We start from the raw sequence: 14,178 nt of genomic DNA, 5'->3' as shown, positions 1-14,178 counted from the left end.
ACGGCCGTGGGGAACACGTTCTAATCCAGCGCTCTCATGCAAAGATCTACGCAGTTCACATGCTAATTTGACTGATGGTAAGTTGTATGTAAATACGATAGTGGAAAAAATCTAAATGTTTAATAAAAAAAAAAACAGTTTTAATTAAGCTTTTTGTTTCCAGGTTTTTACTGGATAGATGCAAGAGGCGGCGGTGGTAGCGGCCATCCGATAAGAGTATATTGTATGGGTCACAACACTTGTGTATATCCTGACATCATGAATACAAACGAAATCTATACGAACTACGATACAACGCAGAAGTTCTCACAAATTGATAATGGACATCGGGTTAGTGTTTTAATATATTTTTTATCTTTTTACCTTTTCGTCATTCACTGATTGTCTATATTTAATTCATTTGTATTACCTTGTTTAAGGAATAACGAAATAAGAACAAGATTTAATTTTACCAGCAAGTTTTATGTATAAAAAATACTTTAATTCTAACGCTAACTACGAGTCAAAACTTATCATTCACAGATTTCATATGATAATGAGGGAGCGGGGTCTATTCAACTTCGTTTCTTAAAATTATTGTCTCACGGTGCGCGCCAAAACTTTACATATTCATGTCTGGACGCAACGGCACCACAAAGGTATACATTTATCATTTAACATTAAAAATACAGATTGATAACAAGTGTATATTCATAAGTCTGTGATTCTACATTAATGAAAACATTGCCGTTCTTAATTCCAGGTCCGACATCCCGCCAGAATTGATTCGGACAAATGGTATCAAATTATATGGATATAACACGGCAGAATTCAAAGAACCGCAGCTAATAAAAGATGATTGTAAAGTAAGTCAAACTACCCAAATAATAAATTCTTACTTTAAAAACAGTTGATTTTTGAAACAGTATAAATACTTAACAGTTTTTAACACCTTCCTTGCTACCGTCAGTCTATTTTAATGCATAAAATCGTAGTTGCAGGAAACGTGTTAAACGCTATCTGAAACTCAATAATTCACTAATTAATCTACGTAACTCCACTTAGCGATTTTCTTAATAAAATAGTCGATCGAAATTCGACCAATGCCCGACCATTTACCCGAAAAACTTTATAATTATAACATTTTATTTAAATTATAAAGTTTTTTTACACTTTACAAAAATAACATTTTATTTAAATTATAAAGTTTTTTTACAGTTTACAAAATGTTCGCTTTACTTATTTATTTGATTATTCTTTTATAGGAAGGTAAAGGAGAGATAGTACTAGAAATCAAGACATCTCGTACTGAACGTTTACCCATCAGCGATTTCCAGCCGCTGTCATATGTCGAAGCTACGCATCAATTTTCTTTCGTTGTTGGACCGATTTGCTTTTCATAGCTGGATGGAGATTTTCATGGGATAACGCAATTATGTACTTAAGTTGGACTTTTTTGTAAATATAGTACTTAAATATATTTTGTGACGACTGAACCAGACTTTTATTGCCAAAATACATAATCTATACTATTATAATAAAGCGTAAACACACACTTTTTTGTTGCCTAAGATGTCAGCAATTACAGCATATTTTTGAACCCTTTTTTTTTGTAAAAAGCCCTACACTTACGTCATGCTTTAGGCATTTAGCCATTAGACTATATACGCCATTAGACTTAGGGGGTAAAGATTTTGGATAAAAACCCTAATGTGCGAAAGAGACCATAAGTTGCTGCCAACATCGAGGAAGCAAGATTGTCAAGATTTGTCATGTCATGTCATTTTGTCATTTGCTATTGATAATTTGACACATGTAAACAAGAAAATAAAACTTTCATAATTTCATGCGGATGAAGCCGCACGGGAACAGCTAGTATTTAATAAATATATTTTTATCAAACTATCTATCACACTTTGATTAAATTTTGTGACAGCTAAAAAGGCAACAAATCCTGGAAGTTCATTCGCTTTACTGCCATAATATTCCATCCAACAATTATTATACATGATAGAGCTGGGGAATACCGATTTGTACTTTACTTATTTCATCATCACCTGCACACTATACGTTCCCACTGAGGAGCTCGGAGCCAAGATAGTCTGACTAGGCCATAGTCAACCACGCTGGCTCAGTGAGAGTTGATTGACTTCACACATCTTGGAATGTCTTCGGCGATATGTCCATCATGACATTTTCCTTTGCCGTAAGAACGTCGAGTAATTTACGTACATATGAAATTCGAAAATCACATTGGTATATGGCGGGATTCGAACACAGAACCTGTGGATACAAGTCAACTCCTCAAATCACCGACCCACCGACGATCTTTATTTATTTACGTACACTATTAATTATTTATCTACATTAATCTGTGTTTACTTTCCTATTTTGTATTTCTGTAGCTTTAAAAAATGTTGTGCTAAAAAAAATAAAATTCAGAAAAAAACCTAGGGTTAAGAAAAACATGCTTTGTATAAAAAAAACTAAATCATCATGCAATCAGAATTTCAAAATAAAGCAAACTAAAAGAGGGTTTAGGAATAAAAGAAAAAACCAAATTAACTAAGTTGTGTTTTTATTCTTATTGTATTATTTCTGACTTTGTAATTTTTATATTTCCTTATGAATTTCTAATAGCGTCAAGCAATGTTGAATGATTTCCCTTTCTAGATTTTAAATAGACAAAGTATGAAGCATGCAATATAAAGACTTCTCTTTGTATCACTAAATCAAGAAAGTTTTTCAAAATTAGGCTGTGATTAAAACCTTCTATAACCGACGTGCAATTACCTTTGCTCATTACTTTCTATTGTCTCTTAGCGTGTAATTTTCTTTAATCATTTTAAAGATTGTGTTTCTTTATATGAAATGCTTCACATAAAATCATATTTATGTCTTTTTAATTTGCCTTAATTAAATCGCAAATGTTATTCTGCATATTCTTCCTCGTGGATTATATGATTTTCAGCTGACACGCAAACAATTTGGTACATTTGTAAGAGACATGACAAAATACTGGACATCGGTTTGTTATGCGTTTATATTTTCTCGCATATCCTGCTCTTTTCCTCATTCATTTAATAAATATTGTTTCTTGAAGGTGGCTAACAAAGATCATGTTAAGCCACGCGAAAAACCCCACTCAATTTTTCAGGTAGAATCCGTCTGGAAATCGAAACACGGAAGGATTTCTCCATAAGTTTTCTATACACTTATAAGGATTATTTTATGATGAAAATACAAATAAAAAACATCTGATCGACACCAAATGTATTAATAAAGGAACCTACCTGTTTACTCACATAGGTGTACGGTTTCAACATATTTTAAAACACATTTGCTGCAAATAATTTCTTTAAATAAGACAATCAATTCGGCTTCCAAACTTAGATAGATAAATATCCGATGCAATAGAAAAGACAACAGATATATAAATATTTATCATTTCTTTACTTGTAACACTTATATTCGTACTAATTCATACGAACCTACCTACTTAAGATTAATTACAAAATTATTATAATAATGACAATATCAACGGTTAAACCTGACTGATAACAAAATTATATTAAAAGTGATAATAAACAAACCTTTTTTAAATATTACTTTTTACTAAGTTGGATTGAATAATTTCTGGAGCATCATTTCTACCATATCAAAAGTATTATCTAATTCGTTTTGAACAGAAGAGGAAACGCGTTCCATTGGACTACTTACATTGTTATTTACCCCACTCGTTGTAGGGTCCGGTTCCTGTAGAGCGCATGGTAATATTACTTCTGTATTATCTTCTACCTGCATTGTTTCCTCACCCACTTCCACTGTTATTGGTTCTACGTCATCATCAAATGTTATGGTTTCATTCATAGCCATTGTTTCATCTCCGCTGGCTCTTTGGTCCATCCCCTCCCCGCTTGCTTCCAGTATTCTTGATTCTTCACTAGCTTCAAATGTTTTCGTTTCTGCAATTTCTTCGTCCACTTCTGCATCCCTACTATCTTCCAGTAATAATGTTTCCCAGTTTTTATCCAGCGTCAATGATTCTCTACTAGCTTCCAGTGTTATTCGTTCTCCACTTTCGCCAATTGTTTCAGTTTCGTTGTTATCTTCTAGTAATATTGATTCATCTAGTTCCAGATTTACATGATCTCCACTTTCCGGTATTTTTGATTCCTTGTCGACTTCCATTGTTCTTAGCTGACTTGTTTCTTTTATATTTGATACTTGACTAGCATCCAGTTCAGTTGTTTCTCTGCTTTCTTTCCGTAATTTTGATTTAAAAGTAGCGTTCGATGCAGTTTTCTCTGCTTGCTTTGAAGGCACTATTAGTTTTCCACTCTCTATCAATGTCATTGGTTCCTCATTAGCTTGCAGTTTTATATCTCCACTAGTTTCCATCGTTGTTACGTTATCTTTAGCCATTTCAAATGGTACAGAATCTATTTGCATGTTCTCATTTGTCATACATCCGTCATTAACATCACTACATATCGAATTCTCAATTACTTTTTTACTTATTGCGAAACTCTCAGTATCTCCCTCGGATTTTTTCTTAACTCGACCATCGTCATTATTGGTAATTAAGTCATCTATTTCTTTAATGACATTGTCACAATCTTGCAAGTCTCTATCTTTGGTCTCGCCCTCACATCCGACTGAATTTTTAATTGTGTCAATGATCAATAGTAATTTATCATCTTTAGATATATCATCCTCACATTTATTTGTCTCAACATGTTTGGCCGTATTTTCTGCATTTTCAACTACGCCTAAATAAGTTTCTCCTATCGATAGCGAATCATCTTGAATATTGATACATTTAGAACTTTCGTCATCAAAACATGCCAAATGTATGTTTTCAGAATCATCGTCATTAATAGAAATAGTTCTAGCTCTCTCAGCTTCCACATTTCGGTTACTTTGATCTTCATTTGACAAATCACACTTAACAGCATCAACAGATTCCACTGTATCATTATTTTTCACTGAACTATTTTTGTCTTTTTCGGACGATTCAGTATCAGAACAACTTGAATTTCCTATACTTATAATATCATAAGTCTCATAGTGTTCCGATTCACTGTCTGAATCTAAGCTATCCGATATAGCTATTGGTGAATCAAGGTCTGAAGAATCAGGCGAAGATGTTTCGTTTCCGGAATGAAGCTTCTCAAGAAGATTTAGTTCGTCCCCATAAAAGTCATCACATATTAAATGTATATTCTCCTCTTCATTAAGATAAGACTCTAAATTTGTAACTGCAGGTTTAGGTGGAACGACAATTTCTTCTACACTTTCGTCACTCTGAATTTCTTCAAAGTTTTCTGACAACATTTGTTGTTTGTTAAAATTATCTTTTGTTTTAACACAAGTATCTTTATTAATTTCACTAGCACATTCAACATTAGTGGTATTATTGACTTTTTCTGCAGACCTTTGTCTCTCGAGTTGGGTTTCTATTTCCACTTTTTCCTCAATTTCTTTACTTTTCATCCTGTTAATAATATCTTGGTCTTTAACATTTGTAGTCTCTTTATCATTTTCTTTGCTTTTAATTGGTAAAGATTCAGTTTCAAGTCTATTATTATTTTCTAAATCTTTCTGCTGCTCTTTGTTTTTTATTTTATTTTTCATAGATTCCTTTTCATTTATAAGTCTTTGAAGACGGTCTTTCCTTTTTTGACTATCCTCTAACAAATCACTATCATCATCGACCTCATCATCGCTTTCCACGGGTGAATTATCTGCCTCTTTTTCGTCTATTTCTGTAGGTTCTAAGTGTAATTGATTCTGTTTCTGTGCATACCTGTTAAAATAAGCTACATGATTACTCTGTAAATCCCGGTTATTTTGAAATAAGCAGAATTCAATGTCGATTTAGTATCACAGTTAAAACTTACAATGGTCTTAATAGCATAATGAATCAAATAAAATACATTAACATACTTATTAAGAAGATCAGATTCTTTTCTAAAGGCTTTTTCTCTATTTTCTTCCAGTTTCTTTTTTAGGTTTTCATCCTTTTCAGCTGGATCATCTTGTGAGATCCGGGAAGCTGCTAACCTCCATTCATTTTCTTGCCTCCTCCGTTGCAACTTCTTACCACACCTTGTAAAAAGATCGCGTGCTAAAATGGAAAGAAAATTATTCCGATGATAATATTTTCTTGCACATCTACATCACTAAATTATAATGTAGTCATTTATACCTTCATCAATAATATCAGCCTCATTCCACCCAAGTTTATCTTCAGTGTTAGCCTCTCTCACACATTTAATAACATCATGGAAATCAGGAAAAGGCAGCGTACTTCCTATTGGTACTTTTTTGTTAATCCACTTCTCTAACTTTTTAGCTGGCCCTGGCGGCTGGCCAGCTCGACATTCAATCACAATACGAGGTTCTGTTAGCATTTTCGTATCGGTTAATTGGCAAAACTTCGCATAAGTGCGCACAAATCTCTCTTTATACCTGTAAAACACATCAGAAATTACTAAAGCATTTTTTATCATTACGCAAGCTTTCATCTTTAAGCAAAAGACACGGTTAAATACCAACACGCGCAAATATGTACCCTATTTAACCATGAGATGCATATAAGTTTGAATATTAAATTATTAAGAAGTCTCGAAAAAATACCTGTCATTTAATAAATATACAGAATCTTCTTCGTCGTCGAAGTCGACTTCCTGTTCATCCAATTTGTTAATTGCCCTTTCGAGTTTCTTCAAAGTTTTTTCCAATTTACGAATTTGCCTCCGACGTTTACGGTCATATTTACTATCTTCTACTACATCTGAAATATTATAAGTTATCAATATAGCGTTCAAAAAAGAAATTTACTTCTTGCTAGCCGCCTAAATTATTGATTACTATCCGTAGGCCGGAGCGTAGGGAAGAGCAGAGCAGATTTTAATAAAATTGAGCCTTATGAGAATACATCAAAGTTTAATTTTACTTTTCAAGTATTTTTCACTTGCTCTTGTTAATGAACTCTGCAGAGCGTCTAAATGCACCCTAAGTAAAATTCAATGAAAATTTTTCATAACTGACTAAAACTATCAAATTCAACAATTACATTATTCCCAATCCAGAAGAGGAGGGGGACATCTATCTGCATTGTCTTTTCTCTGTTAGGACACCAAGACCTAATCAGCTTGAATAGCCTTGCTGATATTGTTAGGTTACTTTCGAATATACTAAAATGGTTTAAAATATTTTCAATATGTAAATTACATAACACTTGAATAAACAAGAAAACCGTATTGTGAATCTGGCATATAACGTAAGTACTCATGTTATTTGTTAATATACTGTATGGATGTGAGTGCTTTTTTCTTAATTTAAATATGTAAAATATTACTTTTTTTTCATAAGTTATCTGTTAGACATATCAGTTATTAACCATATCGGCTGAGTTAAAACAACAAATTTAATCTTGATATAGAAATATACATAACTTCTGCATTATCTGCATAAATTAACATGTTCCTTCCATTGAAATAAATTATCGAAAAATGTTACTGTAATGTTTTAGGAAATAAAACATAGCACTTTATATATTAACTTTATTCATAAATTACTTTACTATACAAATGTTCACAAAATTACACAATAAGAGGAATGTGAGTTGCCAAACAGCTGTACAGTCAGCTGCACAAACATGTATATATTTATAAAACCTCCGTAACTTATATGGGGATTCAAAAATAAATAAAATAAGTGAACACATCTTACACATATTACATTATTGGTAGGACTTATTATTGAAAATTAAGATTTATACAAATTCATAAGATTTGCAAATGTATTCACTTTTGCAGCTGACTGTACAGAAACATTTTGTTGGCGTTTTTTCCAAAGATTATGAAACAGATGGTAATGTTTTGATCAAGGCTCATGAGCGAAAATTCACAGTTTTTATAACCAAAAACTCCACCATTATGTATTTCAAAAAGTAACCAAGTCTAAATATGTTAATTTTACAACCTAATTATGTTAATGATCGATAAATAGTTTACAAGTTACTTTAACAACAAACTTTACAAATAATGAAAGCACTCAAATCCATTAAGTATATTACAAAATAAAAGGTTATTACAACATTAATGGCATTTCTCTCTTTCTAGCACAAATTTACTGTGAAATAATACACTAAAATGCAGACTAGAGAAAAACATGTAATTTATGATTTCAATATTGGTCTGACATAGGTAAAATAATTTAATTTCTTCTCATATTTGAGAATCTAGAATATATTACATCAACACATATGCATTATTATTTATATTAATTATTTACCTTCAACTGGGTTATTTTGAGTTACTAAAGGAGTTGCTTTTTTTCTTATCCTGTGCAATTTTAATTCATCAACAATATCTTTAATGTGCAGGAAAATTTTTGATGATTCAGTCTTTATTAATGTAATTTTTGTTGACACCATATCGAGAAATTGTTCAGATTCAACAAATTCTTTAGGTACTTGTCTACTGTATGTTTTAATTCTCTTTTCAACAATAGTTTTCATATCTTCAGATTTATCTACATCGAGGCATAAATCCATAAATTGTTGAAATATTGGATTGAATTCACCATTAATTCTATCGCTTACATCTATATTATTATCTGTAGAACTATTTTCTTCTACTTTATTACAATTATCAACTAAATTATCTTTTTTAGGAGAGACTACCTTTTGATTAGTGTTTTCTTCTTGTATTGAATCAATTGTAGATAGTACAGGTTTGTTGACACATGTCTCACCATCTTTTTCATTTGTTTCTTTTGTTGAAGTTGTCAATACAATTTCTTCTCTATTTTCAACTTCTTTAGGTGCATTTTCAATTGCGATACCACTGTCTACTTCCATTGAAACTTCAGTATTTTTTTCTCCTTCTGGATATTCCAATTTTTTCTTACTATGTGGGCTCTTTGACTTATCTTGTTCAGTGTCACTACCTAAATCAGCATCTTTTGCTGGTTTATTTAGAACTTTAACAGGGCTATCATCAATGGTTATAGATAGTGTATCATTTTTAGCTCGTTCTATCAAACAAGGCTTCACAGGACTATCTTCTATTGTAATTTCTATCATTTCTCTCCCTTTAGGTTCACTATTGTTCTGTTCTTCAAGCTTATTTTTATCCAGTTGTTCTTCAGGCCGCATATACCACTGGACGGAATTACTTTTATCCACAGATGTATTTTCATCATCATCCAGTTCTACCGTAAGGATGTCACCTAAGTGAGCAGCGGAGTGTATTCTATTTTTTGGTTGTCCAAATTTATTGTTAGCCAGTTCTTTATTAACTCTTATTTTGTTTTTGAATGTTCCCACGTTGGGTGTACTTCCTCCACAAGTCTTTGTAACTGTAATACCTGAGGGTAAGCTACTAATTAACTTTGGTGATATTCCTTGCACTGAATTCCAATTGCCCACTTTAAGTGGCTTGCGATTCATAATTTTTATTGGATAACTATTCAGTCTGTTTTGAATTTGCAATGTTTTGTCAGTCTGTGGGTTTCTACTTGAAGGCAGGGGTGTTACTTTTTGTATACATCTTACATTTTGCTTGCTTTGTCTATCATTGCAATTAGTACGTAACATTGTAACAACTGGTATTTGATTGGGCGATCTTGTAACTAATTTTCTAGATAGCTTATTTTTACATGACACCGGGTTTATTGTGACGTCCCGGATTTTATTCGGAATATGAACCATAGCATTTGGAACAGGTTTAATCTGCAATAATAGTTTAAAAATATAACAAAATGTAATAACAAACAAGAACTGTTTGGTACGTGTGTTGAACAACCTACTTTCTTGGGTGCCGGTGGCTCAGCCTCATCGTCTGAAGAAACCAACTCAATTACACCTTCAAATTCCATCTTTTAGTTCTAGATGCGTCCCTTTAAACTACTTACTTCCTAACAAAAACAACTCTTCACTTTTCATTTTGTAATATTTAAACAGTACCTATTCTGAAATGTTTAACTTAAAATTAACACAAATATCTAATCCCAACAATACTCATTCATTGCAACCCGCCAAAGGTTAACAATAACATATCGAATATAGTGCAAATATACTATAAATTCAATTAAATTGAGTTATAATATATAAAAAATTAAAAAATAACTCAATCCAACTTCAACGTCAATCAAGCCCAAGCACAGATTATTAAGTCAAACATAGTGATGGTGAGCCAAAGATTATATAAAATTATAAATTCTTTGTAAAATTCCTAGACTTTGATACTTTGATCTTCTTAAATGGATTGATCATAATGCGTTGCGTTGATTATAAACAACAAACAATCATTAAGATATCTAATATTATTTAGATAAGCACTAAGCAAGAGAATTTCTATTATGTTAAAGCTTTTCCTCCCCTTACTGTCTAAAGAGAGAACATTGCTAAAAGTTTGCTACAAAAGTTTTTTAAGTATGGAGTTTTTTCCCCGACAAACGAAGACGAGAGCATTTCCTAATAATATTGTAAGGTACTTCCTTTACAATTTACGTTTTTATAAGCTAAAGGGAAGAATTTCCCTAAAATGTGGAAATATTACCTCGTTAGTAGCTCTAAATGCTCGTAAGCGCCCTCCTGTCAATATAAAAAAAATGTCGCAATATCCTTGTGGCACTATAAAAAAAAACTATCCACTCATCTCTATAAATGGGTATATTTGTTCATTGCTTGGAAATTACAGCCTTTGCTTCGTTCTGACTTAAATGTATTGTAATGTACTGACAGTAATATTTTTACATCTCGTATTACTTATCTTTTCTCATCACAAACTGCTACAGTCATCGCCAAAACGGCAGAAATCAAACATGTAAAAAACAGGTACAAAAGTATATACTATTGTACCACGCTTAATAGCCTATCCCTTAATAGAAGTCAGTAAAAATATCGAGCAATACTTATGGCAACAAAATTAAAATGAGGGCGCCACTATCATTCTATTCCTATTTCGTATGGCCAATTTACAACTTTACAAAATTACAGAAAACAAAACACATTTTTATCTCATCTACTTGATCGATGTTTTTCTTATAAGTAATATTTAAGATATTAGATATCAATGAATAATTTTTCAAAAAATTACTTGGTAAACGATTTTTAAAAGCTTTTTGTTTTTTAATAGCAACAAAATACATCTTTCAGTCAGTTGAAAGGTGGAAGAATTGGAATCCATCAAGGTGTCAAAATAAATCGTGTCTAGCAATAAATAAATTTGATAAAGTGTATATTGTAGGCGTAAGAAAATGATTAAACTATTTTCCTTAAAACAACAAAAAAAAGATGAGGAAGGGTCAGCAAGAGCTGGAGGTTCACAAAAAAAAGCCTCTGCAGCGCAATTGCGAATCACGAAAGGTACGAAAAACTAAACAATACAGAGAAATGTCTTTTCGTATAAAGTTAAGTAATATATTTAAATATCGATTTTAAAAACCCTTGCGTTATACTTAATACGTCCGAATTAAATGTTGTTTTATTTTTAGATTTGAATGAATTAAATTTGCCTAAGACGTGCAGTACAGAATTTCCAGACCCAGATGATTTGCTAAATTTCAAGCTTATAATATGTCCAGATGAAGGATTCTATAGAGGAGGGAGATTTGTATTTAGTTTTAAGGTAAGATTGTTCAACTGGCTATTCTGTGAATTTAGCAACATTGTGGGTAAAGATAGGCAATGGTGTATTTACCCCAGTAAATCCAGTCATAGGGTAGCTACATATTAAAGACGCGCATTTGGTATAATTTTCCCTAACTTGGGTGGAGACATACATGAGCTAATAATAAATATGACAAAAAACTATTACATGTTACTTTATACACATTATCTAAGTTGGATAATTAAAAAATAACACAGTCATGGTGCTGGTGTAAGCTGTAAAACCAATGATTCTAGCCATTTAAACTATTATTATTGCAAATAATGACAAGTGAGCAATTCATTATTCAGAATTGCTTTAAATATGGTTACACTTGTATTTATATATCCTTTCCATCTTATTTTCGCCATAATAAAGTGTTTTTTTTTTCTTACCTCATTAATTAGGTAATTGTAACAAAATACTTCTCATATAACTATAAGCTATCAGTATTAATATACTGTCACTTTACTTTATCATTAATGTATCAAAGTTAGAAAACTTTCAAATATCAACAAATAACAAAATAGCTTCCATGAAATTGTAGGTTTTCTGTTTATGAAATTGAAGTATTGGATCAATGTAAAAAATATGGTTTTTACAACATTTTTTAGAAGAAAAAGGTATATTCAGGTCTTTATACTTGTATCTTAAATGCAAAAGATTGGATGTTTGTTACTCATGTTTCAACAAAACAATTTTACAAATCTTGACGCTTGACATAGATGTAAGACAAAATTTGGAAAAACACACAGGCTTCTTACAAAGATCTTGTTTTAATTCAATATGGACAAAGTCATAGCAAAAGCTAGTAAAAAAAGTTAATGCAAGAAAGAGTAATAATATCTACCATAGCAATGAAAATAGGTACATCTTATATAGTAGGGGTTGCCAACTGGTTGATTGCAGTCAATTGATTGATAGCTACTACTAACTAACTACATTATCAACACAATATAAATCATAATTCATACTAATATTATAAATGTGAAAGTTTGGATGGATGGATGTTTGTTAGAGTTTGAAGCCTAAACACTGTACCGATTTCGATGAAATTTGGTATAAATGTAGAGGATACTTGCATTTGTTTTTTTTTAATTCCGCGCCAACGGAGTCGCGGGCGTAAGCTAGTACTACATAATTGTATATTGAACCAGAATAATAACTTTAAGCTACTGTTTTGCTCATTGTATGTAAGTAAAAACTTAATATCTATGTTAATATGTAACTTACTAAACTGGTTTGTATTTTACATTTGAAGAGGTATGCCAGTCAACGGTAGACTGGGTTTAACTAAGAACATCCCTGTTCAGACATGCAATTAGAGAAGTAACTTTATTATCAGATTGAATGAATATATGAGTGTACTACACTGACAGTAGGCCAAGAAAGAGATGGATGAATTGTATAAAAGGTGACATGATTAAAAAGGGAGTAAATGACTGAAATGACGAAAGATAGATTAACCTAGAAAACCTATGGGAGTAGGATATGTAATGGATTAAAATAATGAATGTGATATAAGCTATACAAATATCTTTAATTGTACCCTTAATTTGACTGACTTTTTTGTAGCATAAAATATATGTTACAAACACATTAAAATAAAAATTTCACGTATTTTACTTTAAACTAGTTCAGTAGATTTTGTAATTTAGTTGTAAGTCACACTGGACACCATTCAATTTATTTAATTTTAATTATGAAATGTGCTATATTTTCTACAGGTAGGCCCTAACTACCCTCATGAACCGCCCAAGGTTAAATGTGAAACGGCTGTCTACCATCCTAATATAGATTTAGAAGGCAATGTATGCCTCAATATACTACGAGAAGACTGGAAACCTGTCCTTACTGTTAACTCAATAGTTTATGGACTTCAATATTTATTCCTAGTAAGTATTTATTAATTATTCGTTATATAGTATCAAAACATGTGGTATTTTTAATAATAAAATGTATCCTAAATGGCTCTTATTTGTAATGTTTATCCACTTTTAACATTGGTGAGAAAGATACAAATAATTTTCATTTCGAACCCTATATTATGGTTCAAAAAACATTTTTTACATTGAGATAGTTGCATAATAACATATAGATTGATAAATCTGGTAACAAACATCAATTTACAATTTATTTAAATTTCCAGGAACCAAATCCTGAAGATCCCCTAAATAAAGAGGCGGCAGACGAACTGCAGAGCAACAGAAGACTGTTTGAACAACACGTGCAGCGAGCTATGCGCGGCGGCTACGTCGGTACATCATACTTCGAAAGATGTCTTAAATGAAAACTGTCGCTGTAAATCAATGCTCCAAACTATATAAATAAATAAATTATAATCTCATTTCATAATTGTAATTTATTGTGAATTCGATTTTTTTTTAATAAATTCTAACATGAAGTTCAATAATTGAAATCTAGATGGCGACACTTCATGCCTTAAGTTTAAGAAATAAAGCAAATATTTTTCTTTTATAAAGGATTACAATAGCTATTAAACTGAAATGCATGTGAAATAATTATGTTTTAT

General features: G+C 31.5%; 3 protein-coding genes across 6 annotated transcripts; 2 read left to right on the top strand and 1 right to left on the bottom strand.

The window, feature by feature from the left end:
• Positions 1-6: 6 nt before the first annotated feature.
• LOC106107925 (collagen alpha-1(V) chain-like) lies at positions 7-1,730 on the top strand. The gene is made up of 5 exons (XM_013288955.1): positions 7-77; positions 164-330; positions 523-638; positions 743-845; positions 1,245-1,730. The coding sequence occupies exons 2-5, from the start codon at positions 226-228 to the stop codon at positions 1,380-1,382; spliced, it is 462 nt and encodes a 153-aa protein (XP_013144409.1). The 5' UTR covers positions 7-77; positions 164-225; the 3' UTR covers positions 1,383-1,730.
• An 810-nt stretch (positions 1,731-2,540) lies between these two features.
• On the bottom strand, positions 2,541-10,828 carry LOC106108024. 4 transcript variants are annotated; one of them, XM_013289095.1, is made up of 7 exons: positions 9,802-10,125; positions 8,284-9,724; positions 6,622-6,778; positions 6,191-6,453; positions 5,929-6,109; positions 3,700-5,788; positions 2,541-3,147 (listed from the first exon to the last, which is right to left on the bottom strand). In XM_013289095.1, the coding sequence occupies exons 1-7, from the start codon at positions 9,868-9,870 to the stop codon at positions 3,133-3,135; spliced, it is 4,215 nt and encodes a 1,404-aa protein (XP_013144549.1). In that variant the 5' UTR covers positions 9,871-10,125; the 3' UTR covers positions 2,541-3,132. The 4 variants fall into 4 exon arrangements, with proteins under 4 accessions (XP_013144549.1, XP_013144546.1, XP_013144548.1 ...); XM_013289092.1 differs by lacking the exon at positions 2,541-3,147 and adding an exon at positions 10,554-10,828 and having other exon boundaries at positions 3,154-5,788; positions 9,802-9,963; XM_013289094.1 differs by lacking the exon at positions 2,541-3,147 and adding an exon at positions 10,132-10,149 and having other exon boundaries at positions 3,154-5,788; positions 9,802-9,963.
• A 304-nt stretch (positions 10,829-11,132) lies between these two features.
• LOC106108002 (NEDD8-conjugating enzyme Ubc12) lies at positions 11,133-14,006 on the top strand. The gene is made up of 4 exons (XM_013289059.1): positions 11,133-11,362; positions 11,491-11,624; positions 13,373-13,540; positions 13,795-14,006. Exons 1-4 carry the CDS (start codon positions 11,254-11,256, stop codon positions 13,933-13,935), a joined length of 552 nt encoding a protein of 183 aa, XP_013144513.1. The 5' UTR covers positions 11,133-11,253; the 3' UTR covers positions 13,936-14,006.
• The last annotated feature ends 172 nt before the right edge of the window (positions 14,007-14,178 follow it).

Source organism: Papilio polytes, unplaced genomic scaffold (assembly GCF_000836215.1).
Source record: "Papilio polytes unplaced genomic scaffold, Ppol_1.0 DF821845.1, whole genome shotgun sequence".
Classification (NCBI taxonomy): domain Eukaryota; kingdom Metazoa; phylum Arthropoda; class Insecta; order Lepidoptera; family Papilionidae; genus Papilio; species Papilio polytes.
The sequence above is the reverse complement of the archived record's forward strand: the minus strand, read 5'-3'. Positions and strand labels throughout refer to the sequence as shown.